General features: G+C 43.4%; 11 protein-coding genes across 11 annotated transcripts; 8 read left to right on the top strand and 3 right to left on the bottom strand.

Moving 5' to 3' along the window:
- The first annotated feature begins 7 nt into the window (after nt 1-7).
- On the top strand, nt 8-1,284 carry K450DRAFT_249835 (uncharacterized protein). The gene has a single exon (XM_051590466.1). The coding sequence runs from the start codon at nt 169-171 to the stop codon at nt 1,078-1,080; it is 912 nt and encodes a 303-aa protein (XP_051442909.1). The 5' UTR covers nt 8-168; the 3' UTR covers nt 1,081-1,284.
- K450DRAFT_249834 (uncharacterized protein) lies at nt 1,283-2,347 on the top strand. Its single transcript, XM_051590465.1, has one exon. The coding sequence runs from the start codon at nt 1,394-1,396 to the stop codon at nt 2,201-2,203; it is 810 nt and encodes a 269-aa protein (XP_051442908.1). The 5' UTR covers nt 1,283-1,393; the 3' UTR covers nt 2,204-2,347.
- A 652-nt stretch (nt 2,348-2,999) lies between these two features.
- Nucleotides 3,000-4,156, bottom strand: K450DRAFT_249833 (uncharacterized protein). Its single transcript, XM_051590464.1, has one exon. The coding sequence runs from the start codon at nt 4,127-4,129 to the stop codon at nt 3,194-3,196; it is 936 nt and encodes a 311-aa protein (XP_051442907.1). The 5' UTR covers nt 4,130-4,156; the 3' UTR covers nt 3,000-3,193.
- Nucleotides 4,157-4,800: 644 nt separating this feature from the next.
- On the top strand, nt 4,801-7,450 carry K450DRAFT_249831 (uncharacterized protein). Its single transcript, XM_051590463.1, has 3 exons — nt 4,801-5,356; nt 5,421-5,509; nt 5,587-7,450. Exons 1-3 carry the CDS (start codon nt 5,294-5,296, stop codon nt 7,229-7,231), a joined length of 1,797 nt encoding a protein of 598 aa, XP_051442906.1. The 5' UTR covers nt 4,801-5,293; the 3' UTR covers nt 7,232-7,450.
- Nucleotides 7,451-8,750: 1,300 nt separating this feature from the next.
- Nucleotides 8,751-9,623, top strand: K450DRAFT_249828 (uncharacterized protein). Its single transcript, XM_051590462.1, has one exon. The coding sequence runs from the start codon at nt 8,818-8,820 to the stop codon at nt 9,406-9,408; it is 591 nt and encodes a 196-aa protein (XP_051442905.1). The 5' UTR covers nt 8,751-8,817; the 3' UTR covers nt 9,409-9,623.
- Nucleotides 9,624-11,601: 1,978 nt separating this feature from the next.
- K450DRAFT_249826 (uncharacterized protein) lies at nt 11,602-11,782 on the top strand. The gene has a single exon (XM_051590461.1). The coding sequence runs from the start codon at nt 11,613-11,615 to the stop codon at nt 11,772-11,774; it is 162 nt and encodes a 53-aa protein (XP_051442904.1). The 5' UTR covers nt 11,602-11,612; the 3' UTR covers nt 11,775-11,782.
- A 490-nt stretch (nt 11,783-12,272) lies between these two features.
- Nucleotides 12,273-14,056, top strand: K450DRAFT_249825 (uncharacterized protein). Its single transcript, XM_051590460.1, has one exon. The coding sequence runs from the start codon at nt 12,305-12,307 to the stop codon at nt 13,922-13,924; it is 1,620 nt and encodes a 539-aa protein (XP_051442903.1). The 5' UTR covers nt 12,273-12,304; the 3' UTR covers nt 13,925-14,056.
- Nucleotides 14,040-15,368, bottom strand: K450DRAFT_249824 (uncharacterized protein). The gene is made up of 8 exons (XM_051590459.1): nt 15,236-15,368; nt 15,111-15,157; nt 14,887-15,043; nt 14,731-14,820; nt 14,522-14,659; nt 14,388-14,454; nt 14,278-14,322; nt 14,040-14,183 (listed from the first exon to the last, which is right to left on the bottom strand). The coding sequence occupies exons 1-8, from the start codon at nt 15,341-15,343 to the stop codon at nt 14,155-14,157; spliced, it is 681 nt and encodes a 226-aa protein (XP_051442902.1). The 5' UTR covers nt 15,344-15,368; the 3' UTR covers nt 14,040-14,154.
- A 138-nt stretch (nt 15,369-15,506) lies between these two features.
- K450DRAFT_249822 (uncharacterized protein) lies at nt 15,507-18,138 on the top strand. The gene is made up of 4 exons (XM_051590458.1): nt 15,507-15,668; nt 15,737-15,842; nt 15,903-16,787; nt 16,850-18,138. The coding sequence occupies exons 1-4, from the start codon at nt 15,601-15,603 to the stop codon at nt 17,999-18,001; spliced, it is 2,211 nt and encodes a 736-aa protein (XP_051442901.1). The 5' UTR covers nt 15,507-15,600; the 3' UTR covers nt 18,002-18,138.
- A 106-nt stretch (nt 18,139-18,244) lies between these two features.
- On the top strand, nt 18,245-23,007 carry K450DRAFT_249819 (uncharacterized protein). The gene is made up of 7 exons (XM_051590457.1): nt 18,245-19,213; nt 19,287-19,637; nt 19,709-20,398; nt 20,469-21,652; nt 21,723-22,106; nt 22,171-22,661; nt 22,740-23,007. The coding sequence occupies exons 1-7, from the start codon at nt 18,514-18,516 to the stop codon at nt 22,885-22,887; spliced, it is 3,948 nt and encodes a 1,315-aa protein (XP_051442900.1). The 5' UTR covers nt 18,245-18,513; the 3' UTR covers nt 22,888-23,007.
- Nucleotides 23,008-23,224: 217 nt separating this feature from the next.
- K450DRAFT_266266 (uncharacterized protein) lies at nt 23,225-24,567 on the bottom strand (the record flags this gene model as incomplete). The annotated part of the gene is made up of 4 exons (XM_051592807.1): nt 23,225-23,382; nt 23,452-23,892; nt 23,958-24,224; nt 24,294-24,567. 4 exons carry the CDS (start codon nt 24,565-24,567, stop codon nt 23,225-23,227), a joined length of 1,140 nt encoding a protein of 379 aa, XP_051442899.1.
- Between the last annotated feature and the right edge of the window lie 1,230 nt (nt 24,568-25,797).

Raw genomic sequence — 25,797 nt, 5'->3', positions numbered from 1 at the left:
TTTCTTGGCGGAGTCACCAGCATTTTCAGGTACAGATCAGGAAAATGTAACGCCGTAATTTGCTACGGAGGCAAAATGCGCAGTGAGAAATCCCAAAGCTATATAAATGAATCTCCTTTTTTTCTTATTTTTCCCTTTTTCTATCATTAAACTTCTCTTACTTCCCTCATGGACGCTCTCATCTCTTACCTCGAGAATGATCCCAACGATCGATTCATTCCTCTTGGTCCCTCATCAGCAGCCGGTGTCATGGCCGCTGCCTTTTTCATCATGGTGATCGCTTGGATATACAATGCTGTTCGGTTTCGAGGATTCTTGGTGTGGTCGATTGCTCGAATCATCCTTTTCTGTGCGATATTGACAGTAGGGTTCATTTTGAAGATTGTCTGTAACAGCGTTTTGAGCAGTATGGGCGATACGCCCACCGAAGCTCAAATCACACAATTCGTCAACTTGTATATTGCGACCAACGCTTTGACCGCCATCGGCACCTTCATCTTGTTCACTGGTTTGTTATCCATCACCTACAACTGGGTTCTTTCCAAGAGAAACGGCTCCGACCCACGCGAAGCCGGACGGGATAGCCGTATTTTCCGGATGCTTATTATGTTGACTATTGTCTCTTTGGTTTTGACCATTGTTGGCTCCTCTCTCAATATGAATGTGCTTCGTCTCGCCGGTAATGCCATCTTTGTTGCTTTGGTCGCACTCCTCCTGATCATTATTCGTTACTACCACCATGGCTTGGAAGATGGAACCATGCCGATTTCCAGCACACCTACATCCAAACTCCACCACCCCTATGCTGTGCAGTTTTTCCTGTTTATCTCTACATTTTTGCTACTTATTGCTCAAGCTTTCAAGCTTGCTCAGTATGCTGTGAATGTTGGCTCTCCTGCCCTCAAGAACATTGCTTTGATCTACATCTTTGGCCCTGTTATTGATCTCATCATCCTCATCATCTTGGCTATTAGCTGGGGCCCCGTTTTCCACGACACCATCTGGCGTCGACTCCTTGCTCAGCGTCAAGCCCAAGATGCTGCTGCTTCAGAGTATCCGATGGCAGAACAAAACGCTTGATCGTCCGATTGAAAGCCTATCCATATCCTATACATCATCATTTGTACCTTTTCTAATTCCTATCTGTTGTACAATCCGTTAATATAATATGTAAACTATACCTATTGGTATATACCTAAAGCTGCCTTTTACTGTGACTCTATCATTAAAATCCAATAGTCAAATTACTGATGTTAAAGTCTGAAACTGTTTGTTCAGTAGAATGTTGAGAATTCAGTCCTGGTAAACCAGCCAACTGTCTTAAAAGGCAAATGATTGAGAAACATGTACTCAAAATTGTTCGCCGAGCCTCATTCACTTTTTTCTCATCGCCATGAATCCTCAATCCTGGTCAGTAGCCTCTGACGATTACCTCCGTTACGTGGAGGCGAGCACGGTTTATTATGCTGAGAAAAGTGTTGAATTCGCACAGTTGGATTCCCGGACGGACATAAAGATTCTCGATGTCGCGTGTGGCACCGGCGTGGTGGCAGCCGCTATTGTTAAAACACTGTCGCCCACCGTCTCTGTGATATCCACCGACTATGCTTCAGGAATGGTTGATATTGTTAACAGTAAGGCGGAGAAACTAGGCTGGAAGAATGTCAAGGCTGAAGTCATGGATGGCATGGACCTCCCGCTGTCTGAAGCATCCATCGATGCCGTGTTCTGTGTGTTCGGCGTCATGCTTATGCCAGACGGCGCAAAGGCCCTCTCGCAGTTCCATCGTGTCCTCGTACCGGGTCGAAAGGCAGTTTACACCACTTGGGGATCACAGGAACTACTACGTTCGTTATGGATTGCCAAAGCCAAGACGCAGGGTGAAGAACCTAAAGAAATACCATGGGTCCGCAGCTGGGCAGATTTGGAGTTCTGTAAAGAACAATTACACGAAGCTGGGTTTCAGAAAGTCAGCGGTGTGGTGTGCAGCGGAGAAATGACCACAGAAGCAGAGAACCTGGACGAGTTTATTGCAAGCCTGACTCGCAACCCTGGTATTCGCAGTTTTTTTTTGAAAGACTTGAGCAACGATCAGATTAATACTTTTAAGAAAGATGTACGCGCCGTCATTATTGAAAAATATGGCGAGCAAGATGTGTACAAGTTCAAGGCGGATGCGAATATCGTCTTGGGTGTTAAATAGCGTGTGCCGATGAACTCACTTTCTAACATAAGATTATTTGCCAATGTATATGAATTACCTGTGAAAATATGATTTAATGCATACCTAGGATATTCTATATCTGTGTGAAATAAACCAACCTGATAAACCTGTTGCCTGCATAGCTTTCCAGTGCTGAAATCTCGGCGATTTACCACATTTTTACTTCACCAAATGATACTTTTGGTCGCAGTACATTTCAGATACCCAAGGTAGCCTTATATGCGTCGCTCCTGTATGTTTTCTCAGTGACTGGCACCGAAGTTGAAGTAGAGAAATGAACCACATACCCAACTGGTTGAAAATTGCAGAAAAAATTGGAGCCGTTAGCATTTCCAACCTCATTTCATGCATTGATCGAAATCGATTGTATGACCTGTCAAATGTGTTAAGTTGTTCTTAATCATCTCGCTAACCAGCCCCACCTAGAAATTATTTTAGTTGATGATTACCCATATTTTCTCCACACCTACTAACGAAGCTTTCAGATAGGATGGTAGTGGATGAAGTAAGCATCCATACCGTGAAACTTTCGTCCAGCGTATTTTACTGAAGCGGATGTGGATTGTGATGCCCACTTTTAAAGGCAATCGCATGAATAAAATCTACTCCAGCTACTGTAAGACGCCGGGAAAAGGAATGCGCTACACCAGCAGCTTTTTGCATTGCGAGTGAAGTAGAAGAGCCTAACAAGTTGGGTTATATACCTATTTCAGGTAACAATCACCTGAGGCATTCTAATAAATAGTTTTAATTCAGTATTGACTTGTATCAAGCTGTTGTCCAACTGTAGCATTAGGATATTAAGATGCCATGGCATCATTTTAATTCGTGATTTTTCTATGAGTACGTCATTGATAGAAAGGTGTTTGAAGAATAATTGTACAGGACGGATTGATAGAGCATAGGTAGAGAACTTTAGATATAGCTATTTTACATAAGACTGTCGCATGCTCCGGACGCTATTAGCGCTTAAACTCGCTGATTCATTCGATCCATCTGGTAATCACCACCTGGGCCCGGCTCCAAATATTCTGACAGGGATCGCTCAAAGGCAACTTTACGCTCCCATAAGGTGCTGTAAAAGACAGGAACCCAAGTGATGGTAAGAATGATCAAGACAATCAAATTGAGAGTAGGGCCCAAAATGTAGATCAAAGGAATACTGGTGAGAGCGACTGTACCGACTGGTACAACGGACTGTGCCAACTTGTAGGCTTGCGAGACCAAGAGCAGGAATGTGCATATGAACAAAAGTCGTGGGATAGTACTTGGGTGAGAGTAAATGCCAGCGCTCTTGGTTGTATTGTTGTTTTCTCCTCTGTGGTGAGGAATCTCCAAGGTAAAGTTGTAGTAGATGATGGCGAGAAGCAATACGACTAGAAGGGCAACAAAGATGGCATTACTAGCAATGCGGAGATCGTTCCTGTTGTCAGAGGCACCAACAATATTGAGAATCAATGCCACCAGAGTAGCCAAAGTGAAGTAGCGGTAGATTTTACGCTCAAAGGCAATTCTGACACTTTCCGTAACCCCTCTGTTGCTTTCAATCCAACTGTTTGCGACTGCCGTCAAAGCGTTGAAAAGGAAGAAGTTGCCAATATTGGTCATAGTATTGGAAGCGATGTACAAATTGATGAAGAGATTGATCTGGTCGGATGTAGAGCTTGCATTGGGAATCATGCCATTGCACACGATACGAAGAATATAGCCTGTAGCTCCAATCAGAGTGAAAGCCAAGAGACGTACGACAGCGCCGACCAAGAACCGACGATACCGCAGAAGAAAATACGCCCAGGGGAAGATTAAAATGATGAAAGCAGCAGCAATGACTCCCGCCGCGGCATTAGGCCCAAGGGGTATGAAGCGGTAGTTTGGGTTGTTTTCCAAGGAAGACTCGATATCCATGAGTAAAAGGTTGATTGATTTGAATGGTTTGTTAGTCCAAGCAGTTGCTAGAACGACTTTATATATGAAAATCTTGACTCTAAATACCGCCACGGAAAAAGTATTGATCTGCTGCATTTGAATTAAAATGGAAAATCTAGCCGGCACTTATTGTGGCTGAAGCAAGCTTATTGGCTGAACAGAGCGCAACCGGCAAGTTTTCACCCAAAACGGGACAATCCCATGTCCGCTACCGCGCAGCAGAAACGAAGCTCATATGCCAAGCATTCGTGCAAAACGTCCGCCAGGAATAAATTCGTACCAGGCGTGCTTGCTACCAAAGCATGTCGAAAGCATTAGAAAAAAATGTCAAATTTTGACATGAAAAGCCCAGAAAGATCTATCGGCAATGAGGGTGCAACCGACCGGTATGGGTTATATGCCCATAACTAGATTAAATACATGGCTGTGTTATGACGCTTACGTTTACTAGCATGACTTCGTTCAGCAGTCGCATCGTTGCCTTACAAATCATGCTCCTGTAATTTCAGCTGCAACGATACTCGCGGTTGAAGACGGTTCCTTACCTTGACTTACTATATCGATAGCGTTAATAGGAAAGTTAGCCATAAATGTGTAGCCTAATGAATCGTAGATCTGTTTGCACGTTAACTGGCAAGGAGCGGCGTATAGATTGTCCTGTAAGAATGCGACGGCTCTACTACCATTGTAAAAAATATCTAGTCTCCAATTCCTCGCCGAAGTGGCTTGTGCCAGTGCGGCGGCAATCTTCAAGTTTTTCAGTGAGATATCTCAATAAAGTTTATAAATTCTGATGTTTTAATTTTATCCAACATATTGTGTGTACTCGTGGCGACCTTAGAGGCTCGTTGATGAAGACTCTTTGTTAGGAAGCTTGAGGAAGGAAAGGAATGAGTCGACCTTTGAGAGCCAAACTTTTAATGCGTTATCTTGGTTGTTTATCTAACAAGGAAGGGTTCAAGGAAGGGTTCATAAAGGGTTCATAAATATTTTCATGAGCATGCATGAAGTGCTGCGGTAAGGAAGTTTCAATTTCTTTGGCCTCGGCTCGTGATGAATAATCAGATCGAAAATTTTATATGGAGAATGAAATTTCCTGTTCTTCAATATCTTTATCACGCCAATTGCTAAAACTTTAAGGATATGGGCAAATCCAGAAACCGCATAACCCTTGTATGTACGGAATGCAAGCGACTTAAATCCAAGGTGAATATTCTGCATATCATGTCAATGCTTTGAACGTCGATTTTCTAAACCAGCTCTCCCCAAGTGCGATCGCCAGCGACCGTGTTCAGCTTGCAAGAAGCGAAAGTCCAACCGTGCATGCCTGTACAATGACCTGGATGAAGACAACAACATGTACATTTCGAAGTTTCATTTCGACATGTCACTCATTCCAACTCGAAGTAACCCCCGGTTTTTTTTTTTAAACTTAGCACGCTGAAGGAAGTTTTGGACAGGTTGCTCGCTGGAGCCAATTCCAGCACATTGACTGACGTTGTCAAGCCACAACACCAGCAGCCCGTTCAAGCTCCGATTCAAGAACAAGATCCAGTGTTGGCCCTTATCGCTCGGCTACCACTTGATGATCATGCTGAGGAAGCACTGAAATTATTCAAAACACACCGCAATTCTCTCAATTATAATGTGCATTGGACATCATTTATTGAGCGGTATCAGCGAATGTTGATAGATGGAACGGCGTCATCTTCGTTTGTAGGATTGGTAGCGGCTGTCATGGCCTCGGGTAAGCAGGTCCTGTCGCAAACGACTCGATCCGTTGCTCAACGACAAAAATACACTCTATGTGCCCTGCATCTTTATCAAATCTCAGTGGATGCTCTACAACTCACGGATTCTTCTGATGTACCGTATGATTTAGACTACCTTCGGGCTGGCACCCTACAGTGTGAATTTTCTCTGCATTGTCATGATCGAACCCCCATTGAACGTCGAACTTGGCCACGACTTGGATCATTGATCACTATTGCTATGCAGATGGGGCTGCATCGAGATCCAGAAATATTCGACAATTTTAGTCCGTTCGAACGAGAAATGAGACGACGAATGTGGTGGAATATATATATATGCGACCAGTCGCTATCAGCCAAGCTCTCTTACCCACCTCACATCAATGATCGTGAGTGTAGCTGCCGACTTCCTGTCAATGCTGAAGAAAGTGCCATCAATCCAGACTCCATTGAGATCGAAAATTCACCTCAGCTTACAGAAAAATGGTTCTTACTATTCCAATGCCATACGTCAAGGTTAAGGGGAGCTATTAGAGACGCAGAGTTACGAGAAAACGTACTTTCACAAGAGACAGTGGAAGAACTGGAAGCATCGTGTAGGCTACTCTTGTCTACCGTACCATCCTCTGAAGAGTTTGGCCCCAAGATGGAGACCCATCGATATTTGGCTCACATCTGTATTCATTCCAAAATCGTTAGACTTTTCAATCACTTCATACACGATCCAAACCACTCTTACTACGGAAAGGCGTTATGTACCACCCTCACATCATGTCATCATATCATTGAAAGCAGCCAGCACGTCGTTGACATCAATCAGTTGGATCCTATGTCAACGTTTGTGCCGGATTTCTGGTATACACCGGATTGCTTCACAGCTGGGGCGATCGTTGGGGCATGTTTGATCCAAAACAGAAATCTAGTGTCTGTAAAGACATCCAAGAAAGACCTGTTTACCGCTGTTACCATATTTCAAAAGATCAACCGTGTGATAGGAAAGGAAGGGGAATCGGAATCGGTATTGAAAATGTTTTATGAAGCCATAAGCAAATGTTCGAAAATAACCAACGACAACTGCTTGACGGTTGGTAAAGATCGCTTCATCATCCCGCCGGATATCAACACGCACGACGCCACTTTGCTACCCAAGATTTGCCTCTTCGACGTTTCTGACCCTATCAAGCTGGAAACCATTGTGAAGCAACAGCAACAATTACAGGATTATTCATCCAAAGTTCAGCTTTTGGATGAAATCAGTATCGGCATCTCGAGAGAAGCTCTTGAATCCGCCATCTTCGAATTCAGTCATTTTGGAGCAAATGACTTTTAGGCTCGTGGTGCAGACGCACTTCAGTGCTACCATAGATACTAAGACGGACATGGTCTGACTTTTTCCTTTCTCAAGTTTTTTCCTTCTGTGTAGGATTGATTCTTGTACTTGTACACCCACTTGTTTATTTCCGTCTCACTCGGCTACGCATTACTCTGGTATATTTTTTTCTATAGTCACTCGCGTATAGTCATATAATACCACCCAGTTTTCTTTGAATCATTGGAATGTTTTTTCTTCAAAGTGAGTGAGCTATTTCTCGTTGACCGCAGACTCAAAACCGAATGCCACAAAATGCTACGTGTGTTATACAGAACATTTTTTTTTTACGGTGACACTGGACGTAGAGATTGGCGCGCCGTTTGTAACATTGCCGTGCAAAATGTGATACAGCTAAGAGTGCCTCATCTGAGCTCAAAACAGCAGGGCACATACAGGACTGAAGAACATTAATGAAGAACTTTGATGGGTAAGTTTGATAGCTGAAGAAAAAGGCCAAACGAAATAAATAATAACCACCGAGTTTGACGCGTCATAATGGGAAATCACCAGTGCACATTTTGCGAGAAAAGGAAATCCTTGGAAGGCTTGGCTGCATGTTACTTTACAATACATTGCAATCTATCCCATTTCCAGTCAATCCATGACTCTTAAGTCTATCATTACCAATCTAGTGAACACCGAGACAAACCGGCTGTTCAAGTAGATTGTTTTCCAAAGGGAAATGGGTAACTGTGGAGCTATTACATTAAATGGCACTTGGTGTTAGAGAAAAGTCGATCGATATAGTTTGGCCATATGTTCAAGCGGAAGGCTAGACTAAACTAAAGTTTGAAGCCAGGCATTTCAAAGAGCTCTTAGCTGAAATACAGTGGCCACCATAGCCTCAACTGAAAAATACATTAGACTGCTCCGCCGTTGCTGAGGAAGATTGTGGGGTTAGATATGAGGTCTTGCGTTGGTAGCCATCATACATCAACTGCAATTGAGATAATAAAAAAAGAGTGACATCGCTGTTAAGGAGGAAAACTTCATCAGTGTTATCTCCATTTCACAAGGGGCTTGCATTGGTTGTACCAATTTTTCTTCCTTCATCCTGTCTTTTTTATTCTATAATCGCGATTGCAAGGTCGATCGTATTAGCCAACATGTAGTGTGGCTCTTGCTGTCATGTCGAGGCTATCATGATCATTCAATGGTGTCAATTTTGAAAGCATAAAGAGATATAAATGTCGTTGTCACCATGTTGCCCCATTGTATGTGTGCCATTGACGGTAACGGAGCAGCGTTCACATCTTTGCTATGATATATCATTATAATCGGCAATAGCCATAATGTGGCATTTTACCTAACATTAACCTACACAACATGAACAGCATGCTGGATTCGTTTGACTCATGTACAAATGGGAAGTAATGCACGTGTGGATGCAGAGTCTTTGACCGGGGTTACACATATTTCCTTGCGTACATGTATTTAAAGGGCTGGATCCTTCGTCGCACTGTGGTGGCCTTTTTGACTTGATCTCCCTGTCTCATCGCAGCAACAGATTATACTATATATTTACATTAAGCACTGTAGCCAAAATGATGCAGTATGCCACGCAAAAACCAAACACTTCGGACGAGGACCAAATCCAAGAAAATATAAATGTCTACAATTACAAAGAAGCAACCACAAAAATATCCACCAAAATAAGTCATACCAGTTATGAAAACTCTGGAGTCGACGGGTGGAAGCAGCGCAAATGGACGCTGGTAATCATGGGAGGACTGGTCCTCTTGGTCGTCATATTTGCTGCTCTTTTTGCCTGGGCATATGCCTCAAGAGGACAGACGTCCAGCACCGTCACTCAGCCACAGCCGCAAATCGGCGCAAATTTGTCATCGTACTATATATCTCCTGCCGATATGGTATCCATAGGCTACAACAATACATGGCATACCCTCAACTCCAATACATGTATACCACTTTACAACAACAGTTGGCAGCTATCGGTATCATATATCAACAAGATTGCACTGGCCAAATTTTATACCGTTCAAGGATGTCCCAACGAAACACTTTTGGGCGACTATGTGGTGAACACCGCTGTAAACGATTTTTCCAATGTCATCAATGTCATCAAGGGCAGTCTCAACTACGTATGGATATGTGACTCTCCTACTAACTGCTGAGTCCGGTCACCCATCGACGTAGTCCTGTACACTTATCCATACTAAAGCAAACCCCCTCACCTAGCATGGCCCTAGAGTGGTTATCGCGTAGATGTATGTATTGTATTTGTATAACCCTCCGGCGGTACCGCTGTTAGAGAGTCCTTTTTAAAGCTTCTGCGAAATTTAAACATGACAAATAAATGTGCGGATTTACATTATGAGCTACGCAAGAGTCTTGACTAAATCAGGAAGAATTCTTTCTTTATGAAAGTCTAGTCCGTCTCATCTTGATGAGATGGATCGTCCCGAGTGCAAAGCACTCGGGATAGTGATTGACATGATGTTCCAGGTTTCCATGGGAAAATACAAATTCTGAAATACAGGAGAGGTAGGATTTGAACCCTGTACCTGAGGTTAACTCGAACAATGCTTCTTCTCAAACTGAACCCGGCTTTTCCTTTGCTTCCTGTGATCCAACTCTTCTTCTGGAACCCAAGCTCCCTCCTGGTTTACTTCTGTTATGTCTGCCAATATGCTACTATGGCCTATGCTCAATTGTAATATGAAGACCTACGTCCGTCTATAATAGACTGGAGTAGGCAAAAGTAAACCTGAGTTATTCCTTGTTTCCTCACTTCTAACTGACTTTTTTACACTACGTGTTTCTCTTATGACTTATTACGCTCTACTCTATGACTCTCTCTGTTTCTTCAATTCTGTCCCGATAGATGGCTTTGTTCTTAACGTACTTGATCTTCCTCTACTACAAGACCTTGGCAAATTCTCGGTGTTTATCTCTTCCATTACTACCGTTAAATATCCGGCATGATTCTCAAGATACTCATCTCCGGCAATTCTGCTACAGGTGCGTGACTGCCTCCCTGACAAATATCAATTCTCTCAATAATAAGTGTTGTTCACTACAGTGAGGCTTGTCTTGTATCTTGGATGCATGTCTGGTAGTTTTTCTACTCGGGGGCCATCTGATAAGCTGAATGCTGATTGTACAACTCTGTGCTTACTGCTGTCCCATTGGCCTATTTTCGCAATATATTCGGTCTTCTTGCCAATGACATGACTAGAATGGATTTTTTCGTCGAAAATTGCAGTCGTGATTGCCATAACGAGCGAATAAAAGGAAAAAAAAAAAAAAAAAGTCAGTTGTTGCAGAATAATTATCGATTCCCTTGACAACTCTTTATCTTCCTTTTTTCATCCCTCAAAACTACGAATAGTTCCGTCGTCTAGAGAGTGAAGATACCCTTACAATTCAAGCATGAAGAGGTCACCTTCTCCGGGTGAAGAAACCTCGAAGAAAAAAAAAAAAAGCAAGTGATGAAGGTAAGATTTTTAAATCGTTCAAACCGACCAAGCTTCCAGGCTGTATGAGGCTTGCAGAATGAATTTCAAAGCTAAAGCTTCTGTCGGCAGGTCCATCACATACGTCAGCTAAAGGCAAAGAACGTCAATTTGATGGTAAGATACAAATTTTAATTCAATTAAAGTCATTGACGTTTCTTCTCCAACTAAAATCTTGTTCAACAGGCCTACTGACAACTTCTGAGACCACAGTAACGTCTGCTTTAGCAACTTTTCAAGGTATCTTCAAAACGATACCATTGTGTTTTATCCTTTCATCCGTTACTAAAGGTACACACCGTAGCGCCAATCTATCCTTTCTCTTCCTCCACAGTTCCTGCTGCATCCACATCTGCCTCCACTTCTGCACAAGGTATTTTGAAGCAAATGCCGTTATGATCTGCGCTATTTGGTGAGTACTCTACTGACTAGACGCGCCACAGTACGAACAACCTTTTCCTCCTCTTCTTCCTCCGCTGCTGTTCCTACTGCGTCCACATCTGCACAAGGTATTTTTGAAACAGGTGTCATCGCGATATGCGCTTTTGATGAGTATATTACTAACGGTACTCACTAAAGTACCAACTTTCTCCTCTTCTTCTTCCCTCATGCTGTTCCTACTGAATCTGAATCTGCCTCCACATCTATACAAGGTAATTTCACGCAAATGCCGTATGCTCCCTCTTGTAAAACGGAGTTTCTCTTGTAAACCTATGCATAACAATTTTAACGTAGGTGGACAACCCCAAAAGTATCACAAGGCTTGCAATCAATATGGTCATACGAGATCTTCCAGCAAGGCGTGCCCTTTGTACAAACCACCACATGGCAAAGCTCCACCGCCAATGAAGCCTGGAACCGAGATGTCAACGCTACGAGGAACAAGGCTTTTTTGGGTATCAATTTGGTCTACCAAGTGGATCGCCCAGATCCTTTCAATGTTTCCGTTCCGCATCCACCTAGTGTGCATGTCACTGACGTCGTGCAAGCGGCCTCGCCCGCGTAGGATAGAAAGCTATAACTAGATTTCTTTCATAAACATGGATCGTCGTAGGCGCTTCGTTACACGATAACGGAGCAACACCACGAAAGAAAGAAGAAGCGCTACAAAAAAAATAAGGGCGTGTTGGTCACCACATGAATAAAATGGCATAGCTTACATGTTTTGCGAATTTGGAATTTTCTTTTTACTCCAAGACATAACAACAAAATACTTCATGAAACTTACAAATGACTATTGTATGTAGTTGAGTGGACTTCAAGTGTGATCATTTGGACACAGATTTTTCATGTCATTCAAACTGTGGCAAGGTCAATATAGCGGTATGATTGTTTGCCTTTCGTCAAAGAAAGTCATTGATGTTACCCAGTGCCAGATGATCTACATCTTGGAGTATCATCTTTTACTCTGTTGCTGCTGGGAGCCAAATGGAGGATCATAATAAAATAAAGCACTGCGCGATGGTTATTTCAACACCAGTTTTTCATTCTCCTAAATTTCCTTGTGGTACCAATTCTTCGCCCTTTCTCTTTTTTTATCTTTACTCTAATCATCATGCCTTCAGAAACTTTGCCATTAGCTGATATACAAGTGATCGGTACTACTCGCATCTTTCCAGAGTCCAATGTGACATCTAATGTCCCCCGTATCGTACCTTTGTCCATCATAGACGCTACTGTTGCCGAATTTGCGCCTACCGCTGGCACTTGGATATACGACCAACCAAAAGAAGAACTAGGCAAACGAGCGCTTTATGTCGATCAATTGACACTGTCTTTGCGGAAGACGTTAGAAGCGTACCCACAATGGGCCGGACAATTGAAATGGGCAGCTTATCATCCGGATGGAGACCACACTGAACGCTTTGGTCGTCTGGTATTGTCGTATGGTGCCTTGACTGATCCCGGCGTAGCGCTCGTGATTGCCCAAACTTCTCAACCTCTAGCATCCATAGTGCCAAGCGCACAAGACCGGAAAGAAAACAACGGCTTTTATGATATCAAGGGCCTCTCCAAAATAAGCTTCATGACCAGTGAAGTACCATTGGCCCTCAAACAAGATCACAACAACCCACCTTGCTTGATTGTACAGATCACTTCTTTTGCATGCGGAGGTGTATCCATATCAGTCAAAATGGCTCACGCTATAGCTGACGCTCAAACCATGGTCAACTTCATCCATGACTGGGCCAACGTTAATCTCGCTATGGTGAGCGGTACTGCGGCACCTCGTTTAACTCCAGTATTCAACCCCAGCCTGTTAGACAATGCGGCTGCCGGCAATAAAGATGACAAAAAACCAGATCAGAATATAATTGACATTGCTGCTGGCCTACCCCTCCATCGTTACGACTGGTGGGCATCGGCTGACCATTGTCCTCCAGCTTTGGCGGGATCAACCAAAATTCCTCAGGCACTCGAACATACTCCTGTCGAACCGTTTGGTACTCCGCTTCCATGGGACAATTGGGATTTATCGTCACCTGTGTCAGACTATTTAATTCACTTTACTGGTCAAGAAATACATAGTATGTGGGAAGAAGGCTCAGCACAGGTCTCGCCAACCAAGATAAGTCATCTGGACGCCCTCTTGTCTCATCTTTGGGCCGCCATCAACCGTGCAAAAGGGCTGGAGGATGACCCGGAGGATGTGAGCCTGGATGTTACGTTTGACTTTAGAACTCGCGTCGAACCCCCCTTGTCCAGTAGATTCACTGGTTCACCCATCACTTTGGCAGGCGTAAGCATGTCTGGTGCGGAATCTTGCTCCATGCCGCTCGGGCAAAGAGCAGCGAGGATTCGATCCACTTTGAATCAACTTAACACAACCACCGTACCGGCACTTCTACACTACTACATTCATCAAGTATGTCCACAGCGCATTTGGAACACTTTCCTCGGCCTCCGAAATATCCTAACGACTTCGTGGCTGCGGTTAAATGTGTACGGAATTGATTTTGGTGCTGGTGCATCGCCTCGGTATGTCCAACCGCTGATGCCGAGTATAGACGGATGTTTGCACATCATGGAAGCACAGGGCTCGAATTTCAAAGATTCATCCCATACCACCGGCCACTGGTATGAAAATGGAGTGGGTGTTAGATTGCATTTGGAATCCAATGCAATGGAAAAGTTGTTGAAGGATCCACTGCTGAGAGCGCATAAAAAAGAGTAATTAATTGCAGCATGCGGCATCCTTATGCAAAGGGTCCGTTGCTAGAATAGCAATAGAGTGTGTAAAAAGTATGATTTTGTAACTTATTCATTAGACTAATTCATGCTTGCCGGTTCAGTATGGTATGCTTTTTAACATCATTCATTTTTGGTTCAATAAAAATGTAATTGTTGTCCATGTAGGTAAAATTGCACGTGGTTATCGATCTAAACTTCTCAAGGTAAGTTGATTTACTTTAAGCAAGGCAGAGTATGCAAAGCTTTATCCGGAACATGTTGAAATTTATAAGTTGGCGTTAAAGTATTCAACAGTAAGCTTGATGGCTTCTGTAGCGCGCTTACGATCAACGGTACCTTCCTCCCAGTTACCTCGAGCAGCAGCAAAGCCGTGATGCACATCTGAACGTTGCAGCAGCATTAGTGTCTGACGGATGGAATTAGCAGTCTATAGGTAAGACACTCACCATCAAAATGAACGTGCTTGCATTTATCACCGAAAGGCTTCTTGTACAAGACATCCATGAATTCACTCTATAAGCCGAAATCGATGTTAATAACCATAGTGGGAGTGCCTACGGGGTAATTGGAAATACTGTACCAAGTTGGCCTCCTCAATGGAAGTGATCATCAAAAGTGGAGCAAGGGCAGCTTCAGCATCCTTGACTTCGAGACGAGAAGGATGAATCAAACAAGTAGATTTGTAGTAGCTATCGTTGCCAGAGAGTTGAATAGCAATCTGTTGCATGTGTGTGTGTTAGTATGCGGTCACAACACATCTGACATATACGTTATAGCCCATTTATTCACCTTAGCTCCCCAGCAGAAACCAACAACACTCATGCTAGTCACACCTTCGGAGGTAAGCTTGTCCTTGACTTGTTCGACTTGGGGAGAAATCTTGGTACATAAGACAAAGATTAGACTACGTCGCTAACTCAAAAACGGTAAACGCGCCATACTGACCACTTCAAAGTTACCGACTCTGCCGATCCATTCCATGATGGCAGCACGATCACCAAGGTCAGCTTCGGTGAGCACCTTGCCTCTGAAGAAATCAGGCATGATAACTTGCTTTCCGGAGTGCTTTGAGAGGACATCGCAGAATTGCTTGGTGTTGTTGCTAAGTGGTGGAGAGTGGTCACTACGGACAGAAATCACCCTTCTACAAAAATGACTGGGCTACTTACTGGAGACCGAAAACGTCATAGATCACCATGATAACCTTCTCACTTTTCTATGATGATATGAAAATCATGTAAGACGCATACCATTAAAGATTTGGGTGCAAAGACGCCTAGATTTGGATACATACCTCGCCGACACGATAAACAGGGAGATCACCAAAGGTTTCTAGCTCACCAATTGCTTGATAGTTGGACACAACAGGAGGAATAGTGCAACATGCTTTTTCGCTTGCCATAATGAATGTTTGTATAGTAGAAAATGTGAGAAGGCGGAAGAAAGAGAATTATTGCCTTGATTTATATGGCGAGCGGTGATCTCGGCTGCGGCAAAACTTTCGTGCGCGCATTTCAAGGCCAATTTGTCTTTTTTATCCCAATTTCAGTTTTTTATTTTTTTTTGGCATATGGTCACGGGATATCATTTCGAGCTGCGGCTTGATCAAAAGTGATCACTTACTACAGCTTTATCCAGCTCATTCTACTCTGTAGCCGAATGAGCACAAAGCAAAATATACTCGAAGACTCGGATAGGAAGAGCGCTTATCGCATAGGCAGAGCATGGTAATGTGATAGTATTGTGAATTTCGGCTGTGGCAAATTTCGAGTTCTGACGTTTGAAGTGACAATAGCGACGAATGCAGGAGAAGGAAAGTGCGATGCAGTGGAGTTTATCCGTCATGTCACCGCTGTAAAACGCAAGGTATCGAATGTCATTATAAAAATCCTATCAAAAAGGTGGGTCAATGTCATTAGCTTGTTCTTGGCGAAAAATCGTAATTAATGAATGGTCTCCAGCGAGGTCCGTCGAAAGAAAGTTTGGAAAATCGACTACACAAGATGGAGGCTCTCATCAGCACGTTAGTGACCGAGAACCAACCTGAAACCCCACTCGGAGCTAGAGAGACCCATGCTTCGATGCAAGATCAACCATTCAATATGCATATGAAGGAAGGCAGCGCCGAATCGTCTATGTTGAGTGGCTCCGAAGACGCTCCCGAATACTTTCCCGCTGTTCCATTAGCTTCGCACATACATCGGAAGATGACTGTGGTGGAGACGGATCCACCTTCCCCTTCGTCAGCATCTACATTGTCTTCAGTGGAAGAGCTTACCAAAAATCTGGAGAATCTCGCCGTATTGGACAAATTTGGCAATCTTCGATATTATGGTAATTCTTCTGGACTGTATGTGTTTAAATCGAGTGACAAACTTCGTCACAGATCCTTCAACTTCCGGGACAGATATGATCCATCGAAATACAACAAGTGTGAATGCATCGCGAACGAGAAAAACCAAGCTCACGCCACACCTCCCATCATGCCTCCACCGGATTTGGCAAATCATCTCATCGATATCTATTTCAAATATTGTTATCCGGTGCTTCCAGTACTGCACAAGGGAAACTTTTTGGAAAAGCTGAAGAATCCAGAGGATCCGCCTGCACCTATTTTACTGAATGCCATTTTTGCCATAGCTTCTCGGCTATCGTCCGATGCAAGAGTAAGCGAAGGCGGCGACCATTATGGTACAGCCGGAATGGTGTTTTACAAACGTGCCATGGAGCTTTTAGATGATGATATGGACAGAGTGAATGTAACAACCATTCAAGCTTTGCTTCTTCTGGCTAGTCATCAGTATGCCGTGAAAAAGGGAAACCGTTCATGGATTACCAATGGCATGGTAAGTGAACGATTTGGATGGTGGATACATGTTTGATCTATTGTATTTATTGCGTTTGCCAGGCATTCCGTATAGCCCAAAGCATGGGCATGAACCGCAACTGCGATCATTGGAATATACCGAAGGTTCAGCGAGAAGAACGAAAACGAGCTTTCTGGTGCTGCTATATTGTAGATCGAATGTCCAGCCTCAGTTATGGTCGACAGCTGGCTCTGGATGATCGGGAAATAGACGTCACCTTTCCTTCCATGGAAGATGATACCAGTGATGGGTCGATGCCTGTAGTGGACTACATGGGCCAATACATCAAATTATGTCAAATAATGAGCAAGGTACTGGAAGACATTTACTCCGTCACAATAGACCACACGAAGGTCTCACCTGTAGAAAAGATCTCCAAACTACATGCTATGTTGCACGAATGGAAAGTGGAATTACCTTCCTCCTTGCAATATGAACCGCAGCACAATCTCAGTCGTCAAATCCCACACCTAGCAGTTTGCCAAATGCATATGCATTACTACAACGCGGTCATCGTCCTTCATCGACCGTATATACCAATTTCTCAACCACGCATACCATACCCTTCATTACAAATTTGCATCTCGGCCGCGTACTCTATCCTCAACATTGCAGAGAGTTTATCCAATGAAGGAAGGTTCAAATACTCATTGAATTTCGCCGTCCTTTCTCTGCTTACGTGCGGCGCGATGTTCGCCAGTCTTGCGGCGTCAGAAGATAATCGGATCGCCATGGAGGCCAACGCGTCCATGGTTAGACTTTTGCACCTTCTAAATGATCTTGATGATAGCTGGGGTGGTGGTGTTCGCTTTAGCGGTCTATTTGATGCTCTCTCAACCATTCGTTTAGTCAATCGCCCAGACGCTGAACCACAGTCACAGCCAACCCATGCATCCTCTTCGCAAACAGAGCCTGTAGCAAATTATAATTCAATGCAACTGTTCAATACGCATTCAATTCCATATCAGAGCTCATCTACTCTGCAGACGTCTTATGATAATATCCTGACGCAAAGCTCACTTCTTGGTGACGCATCACTTGGTAACGACATGACATTACCTGGCATACCACTGATGAACACAGCTGAGTGGGACAATAGCTTTGCAGGCGTACCGGACATATTTCAAAATTGGCAAAACGCTGATGTCGAATTTATGGATATCGTGACAATGGAAGGTCTTCTTGAAATGTAGCCACACAGAGAGTGAATTCATTTTCGCATTGTACATTATATAATTTCATTATTGCATTTCTACCAATTTTTTCATGTATCATTTATTTTATTTTTGCATTTGTGTTTCGTTGAAACTCATAAAACTTTCATCCCGGATTACTGAGAAACGCCCTGATACCGAGATTCGGTGACTTGTCTTTTTGTTCGTTGCACGGCACAATCAATAATTTCAGCCGTTTCAACTTACGACCAAATTCGAGCCCCGAGTTTGTAGGCAAAATGAAGCAGTTTATCACTTTCAACCTCTCCTTGGACCAGATCAATCTACTAAATACTCACGATCCTATCAAGTAAATTCCATTCTCCTCCTGGTTTTGGTTTTATGATATGTCACTTCTTTCACTACTTGAGCGGTCAAACTTTTGCCCTCAGCCTGAAGGTAAAACTTACCCCCGCTCGGCTGGCAAAACATGTCGCCGAGCCAGTTGTATATAATCCTAGGCAAATGCTGGCGGGGTCAATTTTTCTTTGATGGACAACGACGCAAAAGAGCGAAAAGAGGTGGCTCCTTCACTGCCAATAGCCAACCCTCCATCCGATCCTGAAAAACCACCACAACATCAACAAAAGGATGGCTCATCGTCACTGCTCAGTAAACTTGGCCTTCGTCGATCCAAAGCAACGAAGCCAAAAGCGCCCAAAATAGGCGTATTTACGCTGTTTCGATACTCCAACAAGCGCGATAAGCTCTTGATCGCTATTGCCTTCTTCTTCAGTATGGGAGTGGGAGCTCTTCAGCCCATTAATACCATTATTCTCGGAACCTTTTTACGCAACTTTTCTGATCTACTTACACAAGGCCCTGGAGCTGATATTCTAACGCCTGTTATACCTGTTATTCTGATCTTTGTCTACCTCGGCATCGCTAACTTGATTGGAGGCTACATCTGTCAATGCTTTTGGATTCTTTCCGGAGAATTCCAAACTCGCCGTATTCGCAAAATGTATGTGCATGCTATTTTACGCCAGGACATGACTTGGTTTGATAAGGCCGACGAAGGTTCCTTGACCACTCGACTCGCAGCCGACACCAATCTCATTCAAGATGGTATCAGTGAGAAATTCGGCCAATTGATCCAAAGTCTCTCTCAATTCATCTGTGGCTTCGTCGTTGCCTTTGTCAAAGGCTGGCGCTTGGCTATAGTCCTTTTGGCTGCGCTGCCAGTTATGGGTAAGTGATTGGGTCGTATGATTTTGAGTGTAATTTTTTTTTCTTCACTCCGCTGAATCACTACCACCAATAGCTGCTGTGGGCATGTTTGTCACCTCCGGTATAAGAAAATTCACAGTCAGAGTCCAAGACGCTTATGCTGATGGTGGAGCCGTTGTTGAACAGGCTCTATCTGGCATTCGCACAGTCTATACCTTCTCCCTTCAGAGCCGGTTTTCCACCCTTTACAAAGAACAAATTCACAAGGCTTATGTTGTTGGAAAAAAGAGAGCTGTCATTCTCGGTATTGGATTTGGTACCTTTATGTTTGTTCTCTTTTCATGTTACGGTCTAGCATTCTGGTATGGTTATACCCTTGTTGTTAATCACGTCGATAACATGGATGGATCAGACATCTTGGTTGTGTTCATGTCCATGATGGTTGGTAAGTACTTGTTTGTGGAGAGATGATAAAAGTTATGAAATGAAAATCGTAGCTCACACTTATGTTCTCAGGTGCCATGTCGTTACTTCAGCTTCCACAGCAGGTCAGCGCTGTCACCAGTGCCATGGGAGCTGCTCACAAAATTTACGCAACCATTGAACGTATACCTGAAATCGATTGTGATCGTGAAGATGGACTGAAACTTGATCATGTCAAGGGTCACTTTGAGTTCAAGAACGTCCAATTTAAATACCCAACTCGTCCAGATACTACAGTCATCCATGACTTGACCTTGGATATCAAGCCTGGTATGACGGTCGCATTCTGTGGTCCTTCTGGATCCGGCAAATCTACCTGTGTTCAATTGATGCAACGTTTCTATGATCCTCTTGCTGGAGGAGTTTACCTGGATGGTCACGATATCAAAGACTTCAATGTATCTTGGCTTCGTCAGCAAATTGGTGTGGTTAGTCAAGAGCCTGTATTATTCAACATGAGCATCAAACAAAATCTATTGATGGGAAGCATGTCGTCAGACGTCACAGAACAAGAGATCATCAGCGCATGCATGAAGGCCAACTGCCACAGTTTTATTGTTCAACTCCCCAACGGATACGATACAGTTGTAGGTGAACATGGTGGTATGCTTTCTGGTGGCCAAAAGCAACGTATTGCTATTGCTAGAGCTTTGGTGAAGAACCCATCCATCCTTCTTTTGGATGAGGCCACTTCAGCCTTGGATACAGCTTCAGAGAGACTTGGTAAGTTGCATATACACATAAGTGCGACCTTGTTGTACTAGTACTAACCCGGTGTTGAAAAAAAAAAAAGTTCAAAGAGCCTTAGATGCAGCTTCAGCCGATCGAACTACTGTTGTCATTGCCCATAGACTATCTACCATCAAGAACGCCGATCTGATCGTTGTCATGAAGGACGGCAAAGTCAACGAAATCGGAAAGCACAACGACCTACTTGAGCAGAAAGGAATATACTATGAACTAGTCCTCAAGCAAAAGATCAAACTTCAAGAAGATGCCAAAGCCCAGGGCGTAGATGCACCATCTGAAGTAGACCCGTTTGATGATGATTCCGTCGACGATGAGCAATTGGAAAAGGCTCTGCAGCAAGAACAAGTCCAATTGGCCACTAATGTTGCGGATGCTGAGCGTGTCGCTAAAGAAAGAGGAAAACTTGATGCTAGAGAACTTGGGTCTTACGCGTTGAATGCACAAAGAGAAAAGGAACTCAAGAAAGCCGCCAGGAACCAGAAGGCCCCCATTTATCGAGTCTTCATGATGATGAGACCAGAATGGCCCATTCTCCTCGTAGGTACCTTCGGATCCATCATTGCCGGTATTGTCTTCCCTAGTTACGCTCTAGTGTTCTCCAGGGTTGTCATTATGCTTCAACAGGATGATCTTGCATGGTCACCTCCGTTTCAAGGTCCTAATTTGTACGCCTTCATCTTCGTTGTTATTGGTATCGGTGCCTTCATTGGTAACTGTACTAGAGTCATATGCTTTGAATTTTCTGGAGAAAGGTTCACGGAGCGCCTAAGAGCATTGACATTTGACGCTATGCTCAAGCAAGAAATCGGCTTTTATGACGATGACCGTCACAGTCTTGGAGGAATGACTTCACGTCTTGCCGTGGATGCCGCCAATGTCAACACACTCATCACCAGAGTTTGGACCGACTTGGTTCAAGTCATAGCTTGTGCTGTTGCTGGTCTCCTCATTGCCTTTATTAGCGGATGGATTTTGACTCTTATTGTACTGGTATGCGTCCCATTCTTGGTTGCCGCCACCATGTACGAGTCTAGAGTGCATCGTGGATATGAAAATGAAACAAAGACTGCATATGTCGACAGCGGTAAGGTCGCAGCAGAAGCCATCAAGGAAATCCGTACTGTAGCATCGCTTGCCAAGCAAGGATATTTCGAAGATCGATATGAGCTTGCCATTTCAAGACCTCATCAGTTGGCTCAAAAGAAAGCCTATTTGAGTTCCGTTGCGGTAAGTACATCCAATCGAATGCCCAACAGCATATCTTTGCAAATTCTTATTTTATTTCTTATGTTTACAGTATGGTGCCACCCAAGCTATGAACATGTTTACAAACGCCCTCGCCTTCTATGCTGGTATCCGCCTTATTCAAGCTGGAAAGACCGAATTACAACCTATGTTTACCGTGTTGATGGCCGTCATGACAACTGCAAATCAAATGGGTAGAGCTTCTTCATTTACCTCCACCTTACAACGAGCAAAGGCTTCTGCCATGAACACGTTTGAAATTCTTGATCGAAAGCCACTCATTGATCCAGAATTGGAAGGAATAGAGCCCGAGTCAGTCGATGGCTCGGTTGATTTGAAGGACATTCGCTTCGCTTACCCTGCTCGACCCAATATCGAAATTTTCAAAGGAAACTTTGGATTCCAAGGAAAGGCGAACACCATGATCGCGTTGGTGGTAAGTGTTTTAGCTGAAATGTAATGTCCATTGTGTACGATATTTAATTCTATTTTTGCAAAAGGGTCCATCAGGTTGCGGTAAATCAACCACGATTGGTATCTTACAACGCTGGTACGATCCCAGCGGAGGTGTTGCGAAGGTGGATGATAAGAACATTTCCGACTTTTCTCTTCATAACCTTCGTAGTCATATGGCGCTGGTCAGTCAAGAGCCAGTTCTGTTCGATATGTCTATTCGCGCCAACATTGCCTTTGGTGTCGAGGACGAAAATGTATCCGATGAAAAGATCAAAGCCGCAGCCGAGATGGCCAACATTCTTAGTGTCATCGAATCCCTACCTGAAGGCTTGGATACTAGAGTCGGTGATAAAGGCGGTCAACTATCAGGTGGTCAAAAGCAGCGTATTGCCATTGCAAGAGCGTTGATTCGCGATCCTGCCATCTTGTTATTGGACGAAGCTACGTCGGCCCTGGATAGCGAGTCAGAAAAACTAGTGCAGCAAGCTTTGGACAAGGCTTTGTCACTTGGAAGACGAACAACAATCACTATTGCGTAAGTTATCGTCTGTGAGCTTAAATGAATGATGGGTCTGGGCAGCTTGAACCGCTTTTTTCTAACATTTTGATACAGTCACAGATTGTCTACTATTCAGAACGCTGATCTTATTGTTGTGGTCAAGGATGGCCAAGTCGTAGAATCTGGTGGTCATTTCGAGCTGTTGGCCCAGAAGGGAGTGTATGCAGAATTGGTACACCAACAGAACCTGAACGCAAATTAGATATTTAGAATTATAGCGATCCTGTTTTCTATTTACAACATAATGTACAGTATCCACATTCCCATTATACTATTACATATACACACTGTCTCAAGACAGTATGAGTATTTTACTCTTTCATCAAATACCATCAGACTTTTTCGAATGGCTGGTTAACTTCGAGGCGTGCGTGGCGGTTGGTCTCAATATCACATACAGTTCAGTGTCAACATGGGACTACCCTTGTCACTTTATCACCTTTATATCTTACAAATCAATATTGTGTGTGTCTTTTATTTCAATTTCGATTAATGGCATTATAGTCTGATCTGATCATAGTAAACATCCTGTGTTTATATTATGCTACAGTTGCATCTTTACCAAGAGCTTCACGGCGTGAGACACTTGCTGGGTCAAAGTAAGGTCTTTCACCAAGACCGACAGCTCGATGACCAGTTCTCTTCTCATCGTAATCAAAGGTAGCAGCATGGTAAACGCTACGGTTATCCCAGATGGCTGTTGTACAAACCATTAGCATATTGAAAAACGCACCTATAAATTAAACGAAGAGGTATAGCAACTTACCAAGATCGTGCTTATTCAACCACCTGTGTCTAACTTGAAGATCATGGTTCTCAGTGATGAGGTTTCTGAAAGTGTCGAGAAGATGTTTTGATTCACGTTCACTCAAATCGTTGATCTTTGCGCAGTGAGAACCAACTGCAAAAACACTCTTCCAGCCTGTTACAGGGTTGGTACGGATGACGGGATGAATAGCCTCAAGAACTGATCCAACGTTCTCAGGGGCACCACGTTCCTTATCGTAAAGCTCAAATCCGTTGTTTGCAGCAGCCTGGTTGAAACCAGGTTGAGCATAGGTGGCGGTGAGGCTCTCCAAGAACTTTTGGTAGGGCTTGGAGATACGGTCATAGACTTCGTATCCGGAAGCCCAAAGAGTATCACCACCGGTTGAAGGAAGGTCAACAAGCTTGAGAAGAGTATAGTCACTTGGGATGGGTTCGAAAGCTACAAAAGAAGTCAAGTCAAAACATGTTTCAAGAGCAAAGATATACTTAAAAGCAAGTACTTACTGATATCGCTGTGCCATCCTGCAGCTGCGCTCTGGGTAAGTACCAAAGAGGTCTTTGAGTACAACTTCTTGTTTAGCTCACTAGAGATGACACTGATCTCATTATCAGCAACCTTAACATCCCTGTCTGCGTTGATGATGGGATGAATGTGCAAAGTAGAGGTGGAAGGCTTTCCGGACAATTCACCAAGCTTTTGGACCAACTGCTTTTGAAGGTCGTTGGTGAGGTCCTTTTGAGCACGGAAGAAGACAACACCACGTTGCGAGACTGAAAGAGATTAGCGTTCATTTAGAAATTACCTCAACTAGCTTCTAGGAAAAAAATAGGTCTACTCACTGGTGATGGCCAAGTCTCGGATCAAATCATCAGCGTTGTCTGCTGCCAACCATTCGGTAATTTGTGCGTCAGGGAACTCCTTTCCAATGATAGGAGTAACCTCAAACGATTTGTACTGATCCAAAACACCCTTAAGCTTAAGAGGTTCTCTGATGTACTGTGGCTTGTTTTCGGTGGCAGCTTCAGCGGTCTTGGCCACTTCCTTGATGGCTGCCTTTGCTGCTTCGATGGGTGTTTGCTGCTGGACAGCTTCCTTAGTTTCTGATGGTGCCATGACTTATGTTTTGTTTAATAAAGACAACTCCTTTTTTCTTTTCAGCCCTTTATATTTATACTCATTTTCTGTATATATATATTCTACTTTAAAGTTGATGTCGCAACGTGATGGTCAACGGTAATCAAAGATCGCGCAATAGTGTGTATTGCGCGTTACATTATCGGCGCTCGTCACAAGGGCCTTGAGAATATCCAATTCTTTTAGGTTGCAAAGTAGCGTTAAATAAACTGGCTATGAAAGAAATCACTCTGTAAAGGAACGAATGAATGTCTCCAGCTTTGTTATGCTCGAGTGATTGTTCACGTCGAGCGCTTATTGCATGGATATCAGTAGCAATCCAACACACCAGGATATGAGGTGGGGGAATGGATAATATTTCGGCCGCTAGCTTTGTTGCTACACAGATGTTTGATGGAGGAAAGGGTGAAAGTTTTACAAATCCTAGCCAATAATGAACGGCTAAGATTATGAAAGACAACCATGTACTGGCGTAACAGTGATGACACAAATTATGAACCCCAAGCCATAAATTAGTAATTATGCACAGTCCAACCGTAGCAATAGGTACTTCTTCGCTACTAAAAACCTTTACTAGCATCTGTTATGTTATAGAATCAATTCATGAATGTTTCAAACGAATAAAAGTAAACGCAGTAAATTTTCACAAGTCGCATCTGATAGTCTCTAAAAATTTCATCATCTGCAGAAACAATGGTGCCACTTTCACATTTTACGCATTGGGAATTTCCCATTTTACGAGCCGAATTTGCCTGATAACATCGCTTTTACCAGCGCCGAATTCCAATCAACATGTATACATAAACCATAGTATACCATTTCGTCCTTCACCGAAGAATCGTAACACTTGGAGAAACGATATGATGATACAACCCAAAATGTTTTCAAGAGCATTTCCGTCTTTGCAGGCGCTACCGAGAGCATAGAGGCTCTGCAGACGATAACAAAAGAGGCTATTCATGTTATTGGTTTATGATAGACGACTTTTATCTATCTTGTGTTTGATACTGAATATTCATGGGTGGGTCTTCCAAATTTTGGCAGTAACAGTACCTTAACTCTATACCGCTTGAGACATAGTAAACACTCAAATCTAAATCAAAGGTAAGCCTGGTTCTCGACCGTTTTTCCCAAATCCGGCATTGAGCACAGGATTTTTCTAATATTTCCATGACATAGTAATTTGAAAAACTTGAACATCCTTCAAAG

This window comes from Umbelopsis ramanniana (genome assembly GCF_025399195.1).
Source record: "Umbelopsis ramanniana AG unplaced genomic scaffold K450scaffold_44, whole genome shotgun sequence".
In the NCBI taxonomy this organism is placed as follows: Eukaryota; Fungi; Mucoromycota; class Umbelopsidomycetes; order Umbelopsidales; family Umbelopsidaceae; genus Umbelopsis; species Umbelopsis ramanniana.
This window is presented reverse-complemented; position numbering and strand designations above follow the sequence as displayed.